The sequence below is a fragment of the Biomphalaria glabrata genome, chromosome 9 (genome assembly GCF_947242115.1).
Source record: "Biomphalaria glabrata chromosome 9, xgBioGlab47.1, whole genome shotgun sequence".
Lineage (NCBI taxonomy): Eukaryota > Metazoa > Mollusca > Gastropoda > Planorbidae > Biomphalaria > Biomphalaria glabrata.
This window is the reverse complement of record NC_074719.1, coordinates 13,075,809-13,091,434: the sequence shown is the minus strand read 5'-3', so window position 1 is coordinate 13,091,434 and position 15,626 is coordinate 13,075,809. Positions and strand designations below refer to the sequence as shown.

General features: G+C 31.0%; 2 protein-coding genes across 7 annotated transcripts in view; one reads left to right on the top strand and one right to left on the bottom strand.

Moving 5' to 3' along the window:
- LOC106070936 (uncharacterized) overlaps positions 1-918 on the bottom strand; it is a 15,900-nt gene extending 14,982 nt beyond the window's left edge. Inside the window, exons 1-2 of one of the 4 annotated variants that reach the window (XM_056040797.1) lie at positions 653-670; positions 74-195 (exon numbers count right to left, since the gene is read on the bottom strand). Coding sequence is in view for 1 of the 4 variants with exons in the window: in XM_056040793.1 (XP_055896768.1) it covers positions 864-866 (3 nt within the window). In the remaining 3 variants the exon portion in view is untranslated. Of the gene's footprint in view, positions 1-64; positions 223-652; positions 671-863 lie in introns of those variants that run through there. The other 3 variants (XM_056040793.1, XM_056040796.1, XM_056040794.1) reach the window with 3 other exon arrangements.
- LOC106073323 (sec1 family domain-containing protein 2-like) lies at positions 841-15,626 on the top strand. Of its 3 annotated transcripts, none has more exons than XM_056040798.1 (16): positions 841-871; positions 2,664-2,878; positions 3,521-3,742; positions 5,899-6,051; positions 6,379-6,453; positions 6,847-6,978; positions 7,295-7,467; positions 8,149-8,245; positions 8,603-8,730; positions 9,138-9,362; positions 10,252-10,348; positions 10,451-10,514; positions 12,554-12,656; positions 13,080-13,235; positions 14,767-14,899; positions 15,486-15,626. In XM_056040798.1, exons 1-16 carry the CDS (start codon positions 856-858, stop codon positions 15,573-15,575), a joined length of 2,079 nt encoding a protein of 692 aa, XP_055896773.1. In that variant the 5' UTR covers positions 841-855; the 3' UTR covers positions 15,576-15,626. The 3 variants fall into 3 exon arrangements, with proteins under 3 accessions (XP_055896773.1, XP_055896774.1, XP_055896775.1); XM_056040799.1 differs by lacking the exon at positions 841-871 and adding an exon at positions 881-969; XM_056040800.1 differs by lacking the exon at positions 841-871 and adding an exon at positions 1,085-1,167.

Here is a 15,626-nt window from a genome sequence, read left to right as displayed (position 1 = left end):
CCAATTCAAATTCAAAGTTAAGAAATTGTTAAATTAAGTAAGTTGAGAGATAAAACTTACTTACTTAAGTGTCTTAAGTCACTTAAGTAGAATCTAATTAAAACTCCATTTGAAGTGTCCAAGTGATCAATCAATTATTTATCACTACAGAATAGTACAGTGTCACTACAGGTCCAGTCCAGTGTACTCCTAGATCTATATTAAGTCTATATTATAATTATATTGTAGGCCCCTATTACTACTATAACTATTACTACTATTAGGTATTAGTTTAGAATCAATAGTTTAGATCTACTCTAGAATTCTAGTACTAGTAATATTAAATATAAGTAGTAGTAGTAGATGATAGATCTACTCAGTCTACTGCTACTACTAGTAGTACTAGATTTTACTAGATCTAGATCTAGTTTAACTTCTACTCTAGTTACTAATAAGTCAGTCTAACTCTAGTCTAAGTTACTACTAAATTTAAAATTATTATATTTATAGTAGAAGCTAGTAGTAGTACTAGAGTTAACTAGAGACGATAGAGTCTACTACTAGATCTAGATATATTCATTCTATCATCTAGAATCTAGAGTCTAAGTCTATGGGCTAGATTGATGCTAATAGATCTAGAATCTAGATCTAATTCCAATTTATAGTTCAGTACATGATTTTTTAGATGGATTCTATAGATAGTGACAGTGTGTTGTCAAGAAAAACACTGTAAGGTGTAGGCTAACTATAGTATACTGCTAACACCGTAACAGGATATGTGCCTAAAGATCCGGTTGAGATTACTCTGGATTAGATATGTTTTATTTATGCACTACGACACTAAGTAGTTCAGTTAACTAGACCTTTGCTTGAATTATGTTTACCATTTTAGGTTCTGGTATAGATATATAGATCTATGAATGACTAGCTATGCAAATAAATCAAAACACACTAACAGCCTAAAGCCTTAAACGGTTATATAGAAAGAGGGTAATTCTATAATACAATTATTTAGAAATAGATTTTAAGGGGCAACAATTCCTAATTATTATTTCTGTTTTGTGTACGTAGACCATAGAAATATACAATTTCATGCGTAGACCAAAAAACATTCGGTACTATTAGACTCTAGTTAGTAAATTAATATAGATCTAATTAGATAATCAATTATAATCTACTTAAGTTTAAGTAAGTTATACTCTGCTTAACCATTTAGAATTCTAGATATAATGATTTAGTTTAAATTAATCTAATGATAATAATTATTAAAAAAATAAAGGCATAAATTTATGATAAATTAAAATCATAATAAAGACAATCACAATAACTGAATAAGGTATATTTTATTATATAATTTTATTATAGATCGAAGTAATCGACAAAGTCTAAGTAGACTAGGTGAAGTCGTCAAAATATATATAATATTTTATTATTATAAAAATTTATTAATTTTAATTTTACTTAAAGTTAAAGATCTAGATAGAGACAAATGAATAGAGTTGATTAACGATAGGGACGATAGACTTACTTTTAAAACTTACGACACTTATCATTAATCATGATAATCATGTGACTAATCAATGTGTAAGACTCCAAAGAGTCTAGATCTAGTAAGTCTAGTAGTTGTAGTACTAGTATGAGTAGTATGACTATAATTTAGACCATAATTTATATATTTTAATTTGATTTAAATATATTATATATATTATATATATATAATATAGATCTAGTATATTATACAATTATAATTATAAATAGCTACGTTTTTACATATAAAAAATTATCATATAATAATAATAATAATAACAACTGACCTCACAGACACCTTCAAGGCCCTTAACATTCCTAGGAACATCTTCGTTGCCTGTCAGAGGGCGGTACTGCTGCAGACCTGCCACATCACCAGAAAATTCCTCAGTGGAAACTGTTAAAGGGACTACGACGAATTTTGTTTCTCTTTAGCGAAACTCGACCCTGGCAGTGCCAGAGAATGACTACTCGTTCATTTCTAACATAATAATAATCTTTATTATCCGTAAGGAAATTTGTCTTACAATTTGTGCATTACATCAAACAAAAAACATTATAACTATAAGAAACCAAAGTGTACATTCACACCAGACTCACTCATAATTTACATGTGACAAAGTTTATATCAGATTGTTCTTATTTAATGATTTGATTGCCAGGGGAACAAAAGAGTGTTTGTGTCTGTTTGTCTTTGCTATCGGTGTCTTGTATCTCTTTTGTGATGGTAAAATCACAAAATCCTGACACAAAGGGTGATTCTTTATTTTGAGGATCTTGTTAGCTTTTTTATAGCTGTTTGTCTCAAACAACTGCCCAAATGATCTTAAAAGTTAAAAGTATTACTACACTTACACTATTACTAGATTTAAACTAGCAAGGTATTTTCTATTAATTATTAAAGTGGATTTAGATAACAAATAAGATATAGATAATAGGAAATAGGTTGTAGTTACTATAGTCTATATACATTTTATTTACAGAACAGTCAAAAAATAGGAATCAATTCTAAACTTACAGAACTACTGTTATTTAGAAATTTATTAAATTCTAAATTATATATAATGCAATTTTTTTTATTATGAAGAAACAGAAATACACCCATGCCAAGAACATTTTGACTTATTATGATCTTTATTCTTTCATTATTTCCCTAGTCTACAATGATGACTGTGAAATCAACTTAATTGACACTATGCACAAATCTATTTGGGACATCAGTCAGGAATGGTGGAAAACTGTGACGCTGAAGGTGAAGAATGCTATTGTCTTTATGGACTCCAACATGGCTGAACTACTGCACTGGAGTGGGGGCATTGAACATTTACTGTCAGCAGATGTAGTGGACATTAGAGAGTTCTCTTCCTTTGAGGTAAACATTTCAAATTATCATTGTTGATTGATTGTTTTAAATGAACTATGCACTTGTCAAGTGATATGAGATTTGGATTTCGGTTGCATTGGTCTAAGGCCCAAAATACTTTGCCCTATTTTGAATAATAACTTTACTAGAAGAATTTTCTGTAATAGTTACCCTACAAAATTGTTTTATCTCTCCAGATAGGGTCAGCTGTTAAATAAGTGACTCATTGCTATATATAGTGCATATTTTATACTCATTGCACCATTTTGTGGACATTTATGGGTTGACCATTTCTGGGGTAAGGTTTCTCAGCTCAGCAAACACAACTCTGCTCAAGTTGGAATTTGAACTTGAGCTCTGTTAATGGTTGGTCAAGTGGTTTATGCCACTAAACCACATATTCAAGAATGTTTAATGTGCTAGTCAAAAGATAACATAAAATCAAAAATAGTTTGGATAACTAATATAATATAATAGTATATAAACATTTCTTTATTGTGTTTTCTTTTCTTTTGCTGCTTTGACCAGCCTGAAATTGTAAGCATGCTAAAATTGTATAGTTAGTTGCCACCAAACTAGTGTCTTCTATTAAAACCAAGAAAAAAAAAAAAATTACAATATTAACCAATTGCAAATATATTCATTTCACAGGCAGCAGGAGAGTCCTACAAGAAAGGAGTATTCATTGTCAGCTCTGCCTTGACAGATGTCACCTCAGAAATTTTATGTGATATTATCTCACACAGTCACTTCCAGTATGTTCTCATTTTCACAACCACTAGTCCTCTCTTGCACTCATCAAGTGGGGAGTCTGACAGTGACACAGTGTTTGAAGAGATGGAGGAGAAAGTCTTGGAATGGTTGGGGAACATGGTTAGTTGATGCAGTGTTAGGCTAGTGGAACATAGTCACAATATTCAGAGAGCCTCATTTAATAAGCATCAGTTGAATATTCAATATATACATTTTAACTCTTTCTCTTCGTAATTATTTTCTGCGTTCTGACGGAATTATTAATTTAATCCGTATGTAGTGCACTAACATGTTCTAATTAAAATGGTATAGCTTTTTTATTTACAATCATAGAATAATGTTTTTGATATTGAATTAAAGAAAAATGAATGTTCTTGTTAGATATTACAAAATCAAGTGCATAATTTGAAGTGATATTTTTATTTTGCTTTATGAAAAGTAAAAATGAAAATCTGAAAACTTACAAATGGACAACAAAAAATTCAATCCAAGTCACATAAGAAGATCATTTCTATTCCAAACTGAATTAAATGCTATTGTTTTATAATCCTTATTCATATTTTCATGAAAGCAATAAAAAACTCATGGAGTACAAAACTGGAGCCCATTATCCAAGGTCACCATCATAGAAAATTTTGTGAGAAATAAACAGCTTGCAACATTAAGTTCCAGTAAGAAAATAATTACACTGTACATGATCTATTTCAAATAAAAGTGATTCATTGCTATTTAAAATGGATGTATGGCACATAACAACGAGTCTAATCCCATCATGTAGTCATGGCCAGAATTTTAAACATTTCATAGAAACTGGTTTCCATTTTGTAAAATGCGTGCTGGAGTGTTTATTTTTATTATGTAGTCTGCATAACTGTTTATTGCATTATCAAGATTATCAACAATTGCAGAATCTATTAGAGTAAAAAACAATCAAGCTCAGTTGACTCAGAATTAAGTAAGTTCATGTTGACACCTGTATATACTACCATGGCTGAAGTAGATCTAGATTTACTATTTTACTGGAAGGAATAAATCTAAAGTTGCTTTCTGTTTTAGTACCCATCTCTGCATTTTTCAAACTTGTTGAAACCGGTCTAGATTTAGATGTATTCTTGGTGCTAATACGTCTAGTTTAGGAGGGGGCATGGCAGGTTCATCAGCTGATTAACTATCAGATTCAGGTCTAGATCTGACACTAGAACATCAGTATCACTATGATCAGATAAAAGAAAATCACTGTCATCTGAATCAATAAGTTCTCTTAATTAATGATCCGAATATAATTTAGATCTACACGTTTTAGTGGATCGACCTCCAGATGGGCCAAGCTCCTTTTCCATTTTAACACACAAAAAAAAGAGGACTTTCAAAACGCTCTGTAATATTAAAACCATGTTGAAGGAAGTAAACAGTGAACTCTTCTGCAAGCGAAAATTATGTAGATTTATAATATAAGCATTTAAAATTATTAACCAAGAATAGGAACGAAACAAAGATGTTTAACTGCACCGATGGCAGTATTGTTGCTTAATCGGCTTTTACGAAAAAATTTGATGCTTTTATCGTCGCTTAGGAGAGAAAGAGTTAAGATTTTTATTCATTTGTGGGAAAGATTTTCTATATTTTTACAATAATCAATAATAGAAAAATACTAAATTTAGCAAAGAATCTTCTATCTTTAATTAATATAAAAAGGGTCTTTTGTTGATTTAAGTTTCTTATTTTGATGTAGGTTTTTTACATATTTTACGATAAAGTGCTTCTTAATGTGTTTTTTGAAGGAGATATTAAATAGTTAACCAATGTATGTCAAAATAGGTTTTAATGAGATTTTGTCTATTTAACTATAACAGGCCACTCTTTGTTTGTTCCATTTTTCTCACAAAAACAAAAAACATCTTTTTTTTTAACTTCCTATTCATTAGACCACTATTATAGGTCATTGAAATAGCTTCAACAATACATTGTTTTATTAAAATTGTATATTTCTAATTTTAATATCATTAACACTTGTATTTCAGACATTCAAATTTAAAGATTTAAACGAAACACAACTAATTTTGTCAACTAACTTGTTTTTTTAGAATTGAAAATATTTGTGAATGAATTTAATGAATGTAGCATAATCAGAACAAGTAAAATATTGCAACTAAAAAAAATAAAAGAAGAAACACATTTTTCTGATTAGCTTTGTATTGGCATGCTTGTATGTACTGATACAATTTGTAATGTCATAGTTACTTTACTAGTCTTATTCTGAATTATTATTTGTCCAGAATTACACTGTCGAGATAACCCATATTCCAATGTTTGCTGCTGAAGTCTGCCCTGGTATGTTCATCACCCCCACATTCTCCAAGTTATTTCCCATTATGGCATCTGATGTGAAGCAAATAGTGTACCAATATAGGAGCTCTCATCATTTGAAGGTAAATATAGTCACGCAATGTAACAGAATATATAACATGCTATATATTTATAATATTTTTTTACTTTTATGAGGGTTTTATGGGCTAAGCTGACTTTAAAATGCATCTTATATTTACTCTTAATCAACTTGAAAAAGGAGATTTTTTAGTAGGTACATTAATTTATATCGCAAAAAGAGATGCTAATTTCTTAACAACAGGTTAAACGAAAATTATTTGGCAAGGCAGCCCAAGTAAAAGGAAGGATTAAATTCACTCAGCTGCATTTTGTTTCTTTGTCATTCATTTTTTAAAATTGTTATCAACATATTGGAATTTATTTTGCAGGATACCAAACAAATCGAACGTTTGAAAGATATTGAATTCATACACCTACCAAATAGTCTTCAGAAGCAAATTAAGGTGCTGTATTGTTTCATTGTAAAATAATCAATTGTTTGCTGAATTTGAAATAGTTAGATTTAATCAGAATGTTCATAGTTAACTTTTTATCATATTCTTAGCTAAAAGTAAAGATTATTTTAATGATTATTTTGAGGTCAGGTTTACATAGGCATATCTATCCAGCATAATTTTAAAACCCCTTTATCGAAACATGAAATGGTATACTCTTGTTCTAGACAACTAGATCTTCAGACTTGGGCATGCACACATCATAATTAAACTCTTTGTTTTGCCAAATGGCTACACACTTTCACACATTACATTTTAGTTGAATAATATTCTAGTAACAGTTAAATTACTTTGTATTTGTTTTTCTTAAAGTTAAATTGTTTTAAAAAAAATTTGTTTTAGATGTTTGCTAGTGGTCTCCATGCCATGCTCCAGTGTCTGGATGTCAGGGAGGATGTTTATTCAATTGGCCACATGAGTCACCTGGTAGCCACTGAGCTAGATGTGTATCCTCCAGCAAGGGCCAGAAGGAAGGTAAAGTTGACAAAGAGAGAGGGGTATTACATTTTCTAACATTGTCATCTTCTGTTTGTTTCTTAAAAAGGCAATCATCTCACCTGACTCTTCTTATTATATCAAAAACTCTTTATTTTCTAGTTGGTTTTTTTTTCACAACAACCTTGGTTTTGTTTTTTATACCAAATTTTAAAACTTTTTTTTTTTATAGTAAAAAACAAATGGTTAAATTTATAACAATGTTATTGTGAAGATTTTTATTTATGTATAACTTATCTATTTTTTTTAGTGTACATTTCTTTAACTTATTTTTCCACTATGCCTTATTTCTCAGTCAGTTCAAAACAGAGCCTCTCTTGTTCTTATTGACCGAACATTGGATGTAGCATCAGCTGTTACGTACCAGGTAGACAGCCTGTTGGATAAAATGATGAATACATTATCTCAATTGCCTGGTCATAGCAGTGACAGAACAGTGAACTTACAGTGTCTGTCCCATGTCTGCAGGTACTTGTTGATAATATTGATTATAGAGCAATAATGAAATAGCTTAATGTTTTCACATTAAAGTGACTTTGTTTTGAGGTGTCTTATTAAAAAAAATATTTTGCTGTAAGTAAAAAGTAAAAAACTAAATGAATAGATGAAGATCTTAAGCTGAAGTGTAGGGTAAAAATATTTGCTATTTTGTTACACTGTCTTCTGTATTTTTTGGATTGCTTCATTTTTAATACTAAACACGTGTGTGTGTGTGTGTTTGATAAATTAAATTTAATTGGCTTATTCATATTAAATTAGCTCTTCAATATGAATCATTTTTTTAAATTTTTAACAATCTTTCTGCAAATGAATAAAATTGTTCATACTGGCCCCAAAAAAACAACTTCCAATAAAGAATCAATGGAAAAATGTTAAAGAAAATTTAGCATTGAATAGAGTTAATCAACTCACTCATAATCAATGTGCACTAATTATTGGTCAAGTTGAATACTCCTATGAAGTTAGAAATACTACATAATTTTATCAATGCAACAATTAGCAATTTTTTAAATTTACATCAAATAAGATGTTTCCAGTGTTTTGTTCTGTACATATTTCTTTGCCTAATGTAGATCTATATATATTAGTAAGATTGGTCAAATAAAAAATAGTAGTCACACTGTTTGCTTTGTTTGTATGGACTCACAGCTCTTCACTACCTGTACTACTTCCAGGAAGTCTGGCTCCTACACATTGTTTAGCTCAACCAACTCATCTCATACCATTGGTCATGAAGAAACAAAAGGTAAACAGTTCTTAGCATTTGTCAAAGGTACTATCATTGTTTTGACAATTTGTAACATTTTCTCACCATAGACATTTTATTTGGCCTGACATCATCATAATTGATAAACATCTCTAGGCTATTTTCAATCATTACATAATCAGGCTTAGAAAATAAAAAAGAGAAACCTAGATATCTAGTTATATTACAATTTATATATATGTACTCATAAATAAAACATTTAATTTTTAATTTCTTTTGAATTTTCATGCTTAAAAAAACTATAAAAACAAAAAATCTAAAGGTTGAAGCTTCTCACTGATATAGAATGTTATCACTTACCCATGTAGAATTTAAAAGTGTTTTTCTCTTTCACAGGAAGCCATCATGGATGTTAATCGTAAGTTGGTTGAAACAGCTTCAGCAGAAAAGCTTCCTTTAAATTTAGCAGGTAGACCTGGTCGTGTCACAGCTGAACAGATAGAGTCGACAGTAACATTGTTTAAGTAAGTGCTGAAGACTTATCAGTGTAGGAAAGTCAGAACTGATCTATTTATCACGCTGTTTTCCAGTCTGGTAAAAAGTTTGAACATGTTATTTTTTCTTCACCCGTTCTCGGATCAAGTTGAAACTTTGCAAAATTATTCATTAGCATAGGCAATACATGAATCAATAAAAAAAATTAACCAATTAGTTATTTAATTTCTGGTAATTAATTATTTTGATTGATACCAACAAGGAAAATTAATTCTTCAGTATTCAGATATTGCTAAATATTTAGGGAAGTAATTGTTTGTGCAGAGTTCTTTCCCTTAGATATGAATTTTAATATTTTGTTGTTTTCTTTTCTGGCTTGTAAATAATACTAACGAAAAGTTGTACATTTATCAGGTCACTTTTGTTATTCCCATAGGGGCAAGTACTCTCTGATCAAAAAGCATTTAGATTTACTTCAAACCTCTCTAGCCACCAGCCAGTGTATGAAGCACCCATCTGCAGGTCAGCATGACATGATGGTGATGACAGAGAAGAACTTGATGCAAACCATTGCTGACAATGATGAGTCAGCACCAAGTGCCACTGCCATTCTGTCTAAGCTGATGTTACAGGAGATGCAGAAGTCTAGAATGGATGAGAAGTAAAGAGATCATATTCTGAATTTGTGTACCATAAAAAGTTTAGTGAGAAAGGAAGATAACCTAATCTAATTACCCATATTTCTGGGTGCTTTGAGCTAGTGTTGATACCTTTCTGTCGGTCTAGCTAGTGCTTAACAATTGCTTGGTGTCAGGTGTAATAAAATATTTAGGTCACAGCTGGGTCTGAGTAGCCATGTTCCTTAAATTCGATGACAATGCTTTCATTATTATCATAAGTTAGTACAGGCATTTAGCCATAGGATGTAGTAAATACGTTGTAATATTTGGAGTGTGGAAAAAGTAAAGTAAAGTTTCCCTTTCAGCCATTGCGATCTAAGAGGCAGATGATGTTAGGTCACATGTTTCTATGGTCAACGGTTAATGAGCAGGGTGTCATGTGGCCAGCACAACAACCAACTGCCTTTATTTTCCCCAACTAAAGTCAGGTACCCATTAGAGTTGGGTGGAATCAGAAGCGCCCTAAAAATCCTGAAATTGAAAATCCCAGTCTTCACCTAGATTCGAACCCAGGACCCCAGTTTCGGCAGCCAAGCACTTAACCACTCAGCCACCATTCCCCCCCCCCCCCCCTTCCTCTGTGTAAGTGATGGTAATAATTCTATGAAAAATTCTGCGCTTTCATTCATCGGTTCTTTTTCTTTAGTTACTATTGTTAGATTTGCTCATAAGCCATAATATTCTATAATACATACCTGAAAATCTTAACAGCCTTTCTTGTCCAATCAAAGCTTATCTACACTTAGTGTTTCAAAACTTAAGTGAAAGGTTTTCAGCTCTTAAAAAAAATTCCATTTTGTTGAATTATATAGCTGTCTCTTGTATATGATACTTGATAATGAAGTACTGATTGACCTCTCTCCTGTCCAGAGCTCTCACTTTGGATGATATGTTATGTTTAATCACCTACATGTACTCAATCATGGAGGAAAGTGACGAAGATGAGAATGAGGAAACATTACTCAGGGTAAGTAACCCTTTACAGTTTTAAATCTAAAATTGGGATTTCTTTTTTAATCATCTATTTTCAATTGACTAATTTTTATCAATTCTTTTTTTTTTAATTTAGGAAAAATTTATTGAATGGATTCTTCAAGAAAGTGAAAATCTGTCCCCACTAGTCAAACAGATTGGTAAGTTTTATATTTCACTTTAGGTACCCATAACAGTGAGATTTTTAGTTTGTATCTCTGTGCTCAGACAAATTTGATTTGTATACTGTGTTAGGATACTTATATTCAACCTCTACATCCATCGCATGTCACAATTAGTTTGAAGTTAGTCCTCATCATGTCATGGTTTTCTGCTGCAAAAAATTATGTTTGCGGTATAGGGTCAGTGCTTTATTTCATTTCTCTTATACTGAAGTGACAACTCTTTATTGCAATTTATTTGCTTTAATAACATTTCTTTATCTTTATTTTAAATTTAATATCAGGCACCTGTTGCCATGACATGCTGAAATACTGATTTTAAAATTAAATATCAGATGCCTGTTGCCATGACATGCTGAAATACTGATTTTAAAATTTGATATCAGGCGCCTGTTGCCATGACATGCTGAAATACTGATTTTAAAATTTAATATCAGGCGCCTGTTGCCATGACATGCTTAAATACTGATTTTAAAATTTAATATCAGGCGCCTGTTGCCATGACATGCTGAAATACTGATTTTAAAGTCCCACTTTTCAAAGTGATGACCTTAAGATTCTGGGTTTATGGTCAACATCATCCAAGTGAAATTATATCTCAGTCCATTCTTTGTTTTGATCTTATAATGTTGATATTGTGAGTTAACTATCACATGAAATGTTGTAACACATGTTGGTAGGCTCATTGGATCAAAAATGTTTTATATAGTCAAACATAGACATGAGGTCTTTCTGGAAGCATTATTGACTTAGGCATTAGAGTCACTTGTTACAGAGCTTATATCAAGTCACTCTGTCAATCAGGTAAAAATCATGTACATGCTTTTAATGAAAAAGGATTGGGCCATAGCACACTGAGCTTGCTATAAGCATGTTATATGGAAAGTGAACTATAACCCTTGACATAGTCACCTACAGTCATTCCCTGGCAAAACAATAATAGTGCTCTTGGAGTAAGGCCCACTGATAAACCAAATGATATTATTGCATGTATTTGGTTACAATTTGGGTCAAAAACAAGGTTACAAAGACAGTTTGTGTGGAGACACAAACTAAACATCGGCCCCCGAAGTGGTCCACCCAGGCAGGTAAAAAGGCAGGTTTCAATATTTTCAGAAAGAACATCAGAATGAAATTCTATCAAAGACAAATGACAGAGAAGAATGGAGAAAGAAGGTTGACAGATCTTGTCTTGGTCCACAGACCAAATGATAGGTGAAAGTGAATGTGAAGTTAAATGTGAACCTGGCCTAACTAATGTCTTATAATGAATATATAATTACTCTAATTCATTTGTGAAGGGACAATCTATTATTCCTCAAAAAAAAAAAACGTTTAGTAAAAAATACATCATTGTGTGGTGTGTTATGGTCATTGTGAATAATATGAAAAAGTACTTATTAATTGTTGTTTTAAATTATTTCCAACTTATATGCATACTAAATAGATTTTTTCTCTTAAAAAAAAGTAAACATTTTGTGTGTGTAAATGTAGTAGTTAATATAACAGAACTTACTTGACTTAGCAATACAAATGTAGAAAAAAAAAAATTTTGACAAAAAATCTAAAATCATTTGCATAAATGTGTTAAAAATATGGTAAATAGTCATCTCCCCTACTAAGGAGCCTCTAGTATTTGTTACTATTAATAGTGAATAATTGTAAAAGGGGTGTATTTTTATGAAAAAAATGCTTGCATAAGTGATTTTAAAAAATTAGATTTTTCGCTTTCAGAAAAGAAAAAAGTAGCCGTTGCATCAGAAATTGAATGGTCTAAAATATTATGATGTCGGATTTTCACTATGCTTTCTAGTTTAAATGGGATAGACGGACGGACAGACATTCCACACAAAACTAATAGTGTCTTTTCCCCTTTTGGGGTCGCTAAAAATTAATGACAATTGATTCAAAATAATTGCTGCAATTTCACTCAATACAAGTAAGCTTTTTAAAAACTTTTTTTATATTTAACTTTTGATAACTTTGTTCCATGTTTTCACTTTTGTCCTTGTTTTCAGTTGGTGAGAAAGTCACAGAGAGTATAGTCACTGACCAGATAGAAAATGTTTGGCAGAGACTGGAAGATATTAGAACTGTCAGAGATGAGCTTCAACATTTCAGGTATAGGGTTATTTCTCTTTAATTAATCATAGATCTTAATGATAAATATCTGATAAAATAACTTGCATTAACCAGGTAACTTCTGTTATCAAAATTCTCAGTTGGACTAAAGAAATTAACCATTTCCTTTGGTATTGATGTGTTTTTTTTAAGTTCACCAAAAATTTTGATCTAGGTAATATGTTTCTGCATTTTTGTAGAATTGGTTCAAACGTTGGAATTAAGTGTTTAAATTTCATTGCAATGGATTTTTCATTATTTTTTTATCCTATAAATAAATTTGATAATAATTTTCTGATGATTCAGTATTATATTCGTATCATTGGCTTCACTTCTCTCTCTAGCCACTTCTAAACTATCTCCATGTGCAGTTCAAAAATAAAATTTTATTAAACTGTCATTTCATTATTTGATATTTTATAGATCAGTGCTTGATCCAGGAGATGCCATGACCCCAGCAAGTGTGAAATCATTGCTCAGACTTGTGATAGAGAAAATTGTTGACCCTGCTAAACCTGACCTGCCTGATATTGAATGTAAATCTGGAGGTTTCAAAGATCTTTTGAAATCTGGTTTTGGGTAAGCTGTTAAACCTGCGTTTTGTTCACGTGGTACTTCATTAATTACAATTAACATTCCTTGTTGAAGATTCCACATTTAGAGTGTAAATTTAATGATCCAAATTTCAGTACCTTTAACTCTCACTCACCCTAAACAAGCTGGTGTTTTTTTACTGGGTTATCTACCTCTGCGATGTGTGAGCTACATGTTAATATACAAAATGGCGTTTTGTTCACGTGGTACTTCATTAATTACAATTAACATTCCTTGTTAAAGATTCCACATTTAGAGTGTAAATTTAATGATCCAAATTCCAGTACCTTTAACTCTCACTGACCCTAAACAAGCTGGTGTTTTTTTACTGGGTTATCTACCTCTGCGATGTGTGAGCTACATGTTAATATACAAAATGGCATCTTGCATTCCAAGATTGCATGCCAAAAGGTTCTAATTATGTACATGGCATATAAAATATTAATGAAAGACAATATTGCCTTTCAAGATTTTCTTTTCTTGAACTATTCAAAATAATTGCATCAGGTTTTAACTAGTAAAACATTGGTTGTTTAAATTTTAGTCTTGTTCTAATTGAACTTCGAGTGTGCCAATGATGTAGTATTATAATATCTATTAAAAATTCTGATGCTTAAATCATAGTTGAAACAATAGAGTTTTAATTTGTGTTTATTTGTATGGACCTAAATTGATTAAGCTTCCTCAGTTGTGGTCTACATAAACAAATGAATTTAATTTTGCCTGCTTTAAGGACTTTTAAACCTCACATGATTATTAGTACAGACTTTAGTACAGACTTTAATAACTTGATATCTGTCTGCAAAACTTAGAAAAATGTTTGAAAATGGTAGAAACTAACATTCTTAACCCAATAGCTCCTAACACAGCACATTGCATCTTTTAGGCTTAAGTCCTATAGCAGGATAATGCCTTGGATGCTAGCAACAGTTTGGTAAATTTTCTAGAAGAAGAGCTCATCATGTTTAATTTCAAACAAGAACTAGAGCACTAACACTATTTTTTTTAGTGATAACTGGATGTGTATCGTTTTTGTTTTTTTTTTAATTTTTCAACTAACAGGCCCATAGCTCCACAGTGTGTAAGCCTTTGCCTGGGAAAAGGAGTATTTTTAAAACTTTTTTTATATTCTAAAGGTATTAAAAGTATATATTTTTTAAAACTTGACATCTTGTTCTATTTTTTGAAGTTGTTTATTTATTTATTAGTAATAGATCTTAAATTTGTATTATCTTTTCAAAGTGTTTATTTTTTTAAGAATTACCCCTCTTTGCTTAGGGTATGGGAAGTACTTTTCAAACCAGAAATAGGAGCTATTGGGTTAATACCTGCATGTTGCTATTGTACTAAATACTTGATTTAGTCAGTTGACTGAAGTGAATCTCCTCAATATGGTTAGAGCCTAGTTGTGTTATCTAGCATTTTTTAGTATACCATCTTACATATGCCTACTGTTAATGTTCATCTTTGCTGCATACTGCTATTGTTCATTTTTGTTGTACAATCTTCTGTACAGATTTTTCAAAAGTTCTGGAAAACCTCGGCCTGGTGATTCACCGTTGTTGATCTTGTTTGTGATTGGCGGATTGACTGCCAGTGAAGTGAAACAAATCAGGGATGTGATTGACAAGGCCAAACCTTCCTTTGAGGTTAGCCTTTGATATCAACCTAATTACCGACAAATTAACTTAACTACATGTGAAGCACAAATCGTCACTTGTTTTATAGGAAATGCAAGAGAGCTAATTTTCTTCAAGATTTAAATATGTCCAATGAGAACTGTTAACTTGATCCATTTGGTAATTTTTCTGATAGAAAAAATAAGAGCAACATTCTTTATTTTATTTTATAACTTGAATTGTTTAATCTAAAGTAAAATATACATATATATAAATTCTTAGCAATAGTTTTTGTAGAAAATGTGATGCAAAAAATACATTTTATGACAAAAAGAAAAAAAAAAAAGTTGACAGTAATTTCTATCAAACATTTTATGGTTTAAATGTAAGTGAAGATTTTCCACAGTATAATTCAATTTCTCAGCTCAGTCTGTGAGCTACAACTCCAAAGTTGAAAACATTGTCTTTTTATAGTTTTACTTTAAAAAATTATTGCAAGGTATTTCCATGTTCTTCCTAGCTACAAATAGTTTTATGTCCTTTCAAACTTCATATCATTGCAATTACCACAATAATTTTTTTTTTCCATTCTCTTTTATGTTTCTTGTATTCACAGGTGCTGATTGGTTCTACAAGACTTTCCAGCATTTCTTCTTGCCTAGAATCTATTTTTATCTCAGACAATGTCAACACTTTTGACCAATGAGATTGTGATTGTATCTAAATATAGAATGTTAATAAATTTATATTTCTCAGA

What these genes read in the sequence shown, in the direction of transcription:
- LOC106073323 (XM_056040798.1), top strand. An exon ending in GTCTTCAGAAGCAAATTAAG is followed by an intron (nt 6,454 to 6,846) that starts GTGCTGTATTGT and finishes AATTTGTTTTAG; the next exon opens with ATGTTTGCTAGTGGTCTCCA. An exon ending in AAGTCTAGAATGGATGAGAA is followed by an intron (nt 9,363 to 10,251) that starts GTAAAGAGATCA and finishes TCTCCTGTCCAG; the next exon opens with AGCTCTCACTTTGGATGATA.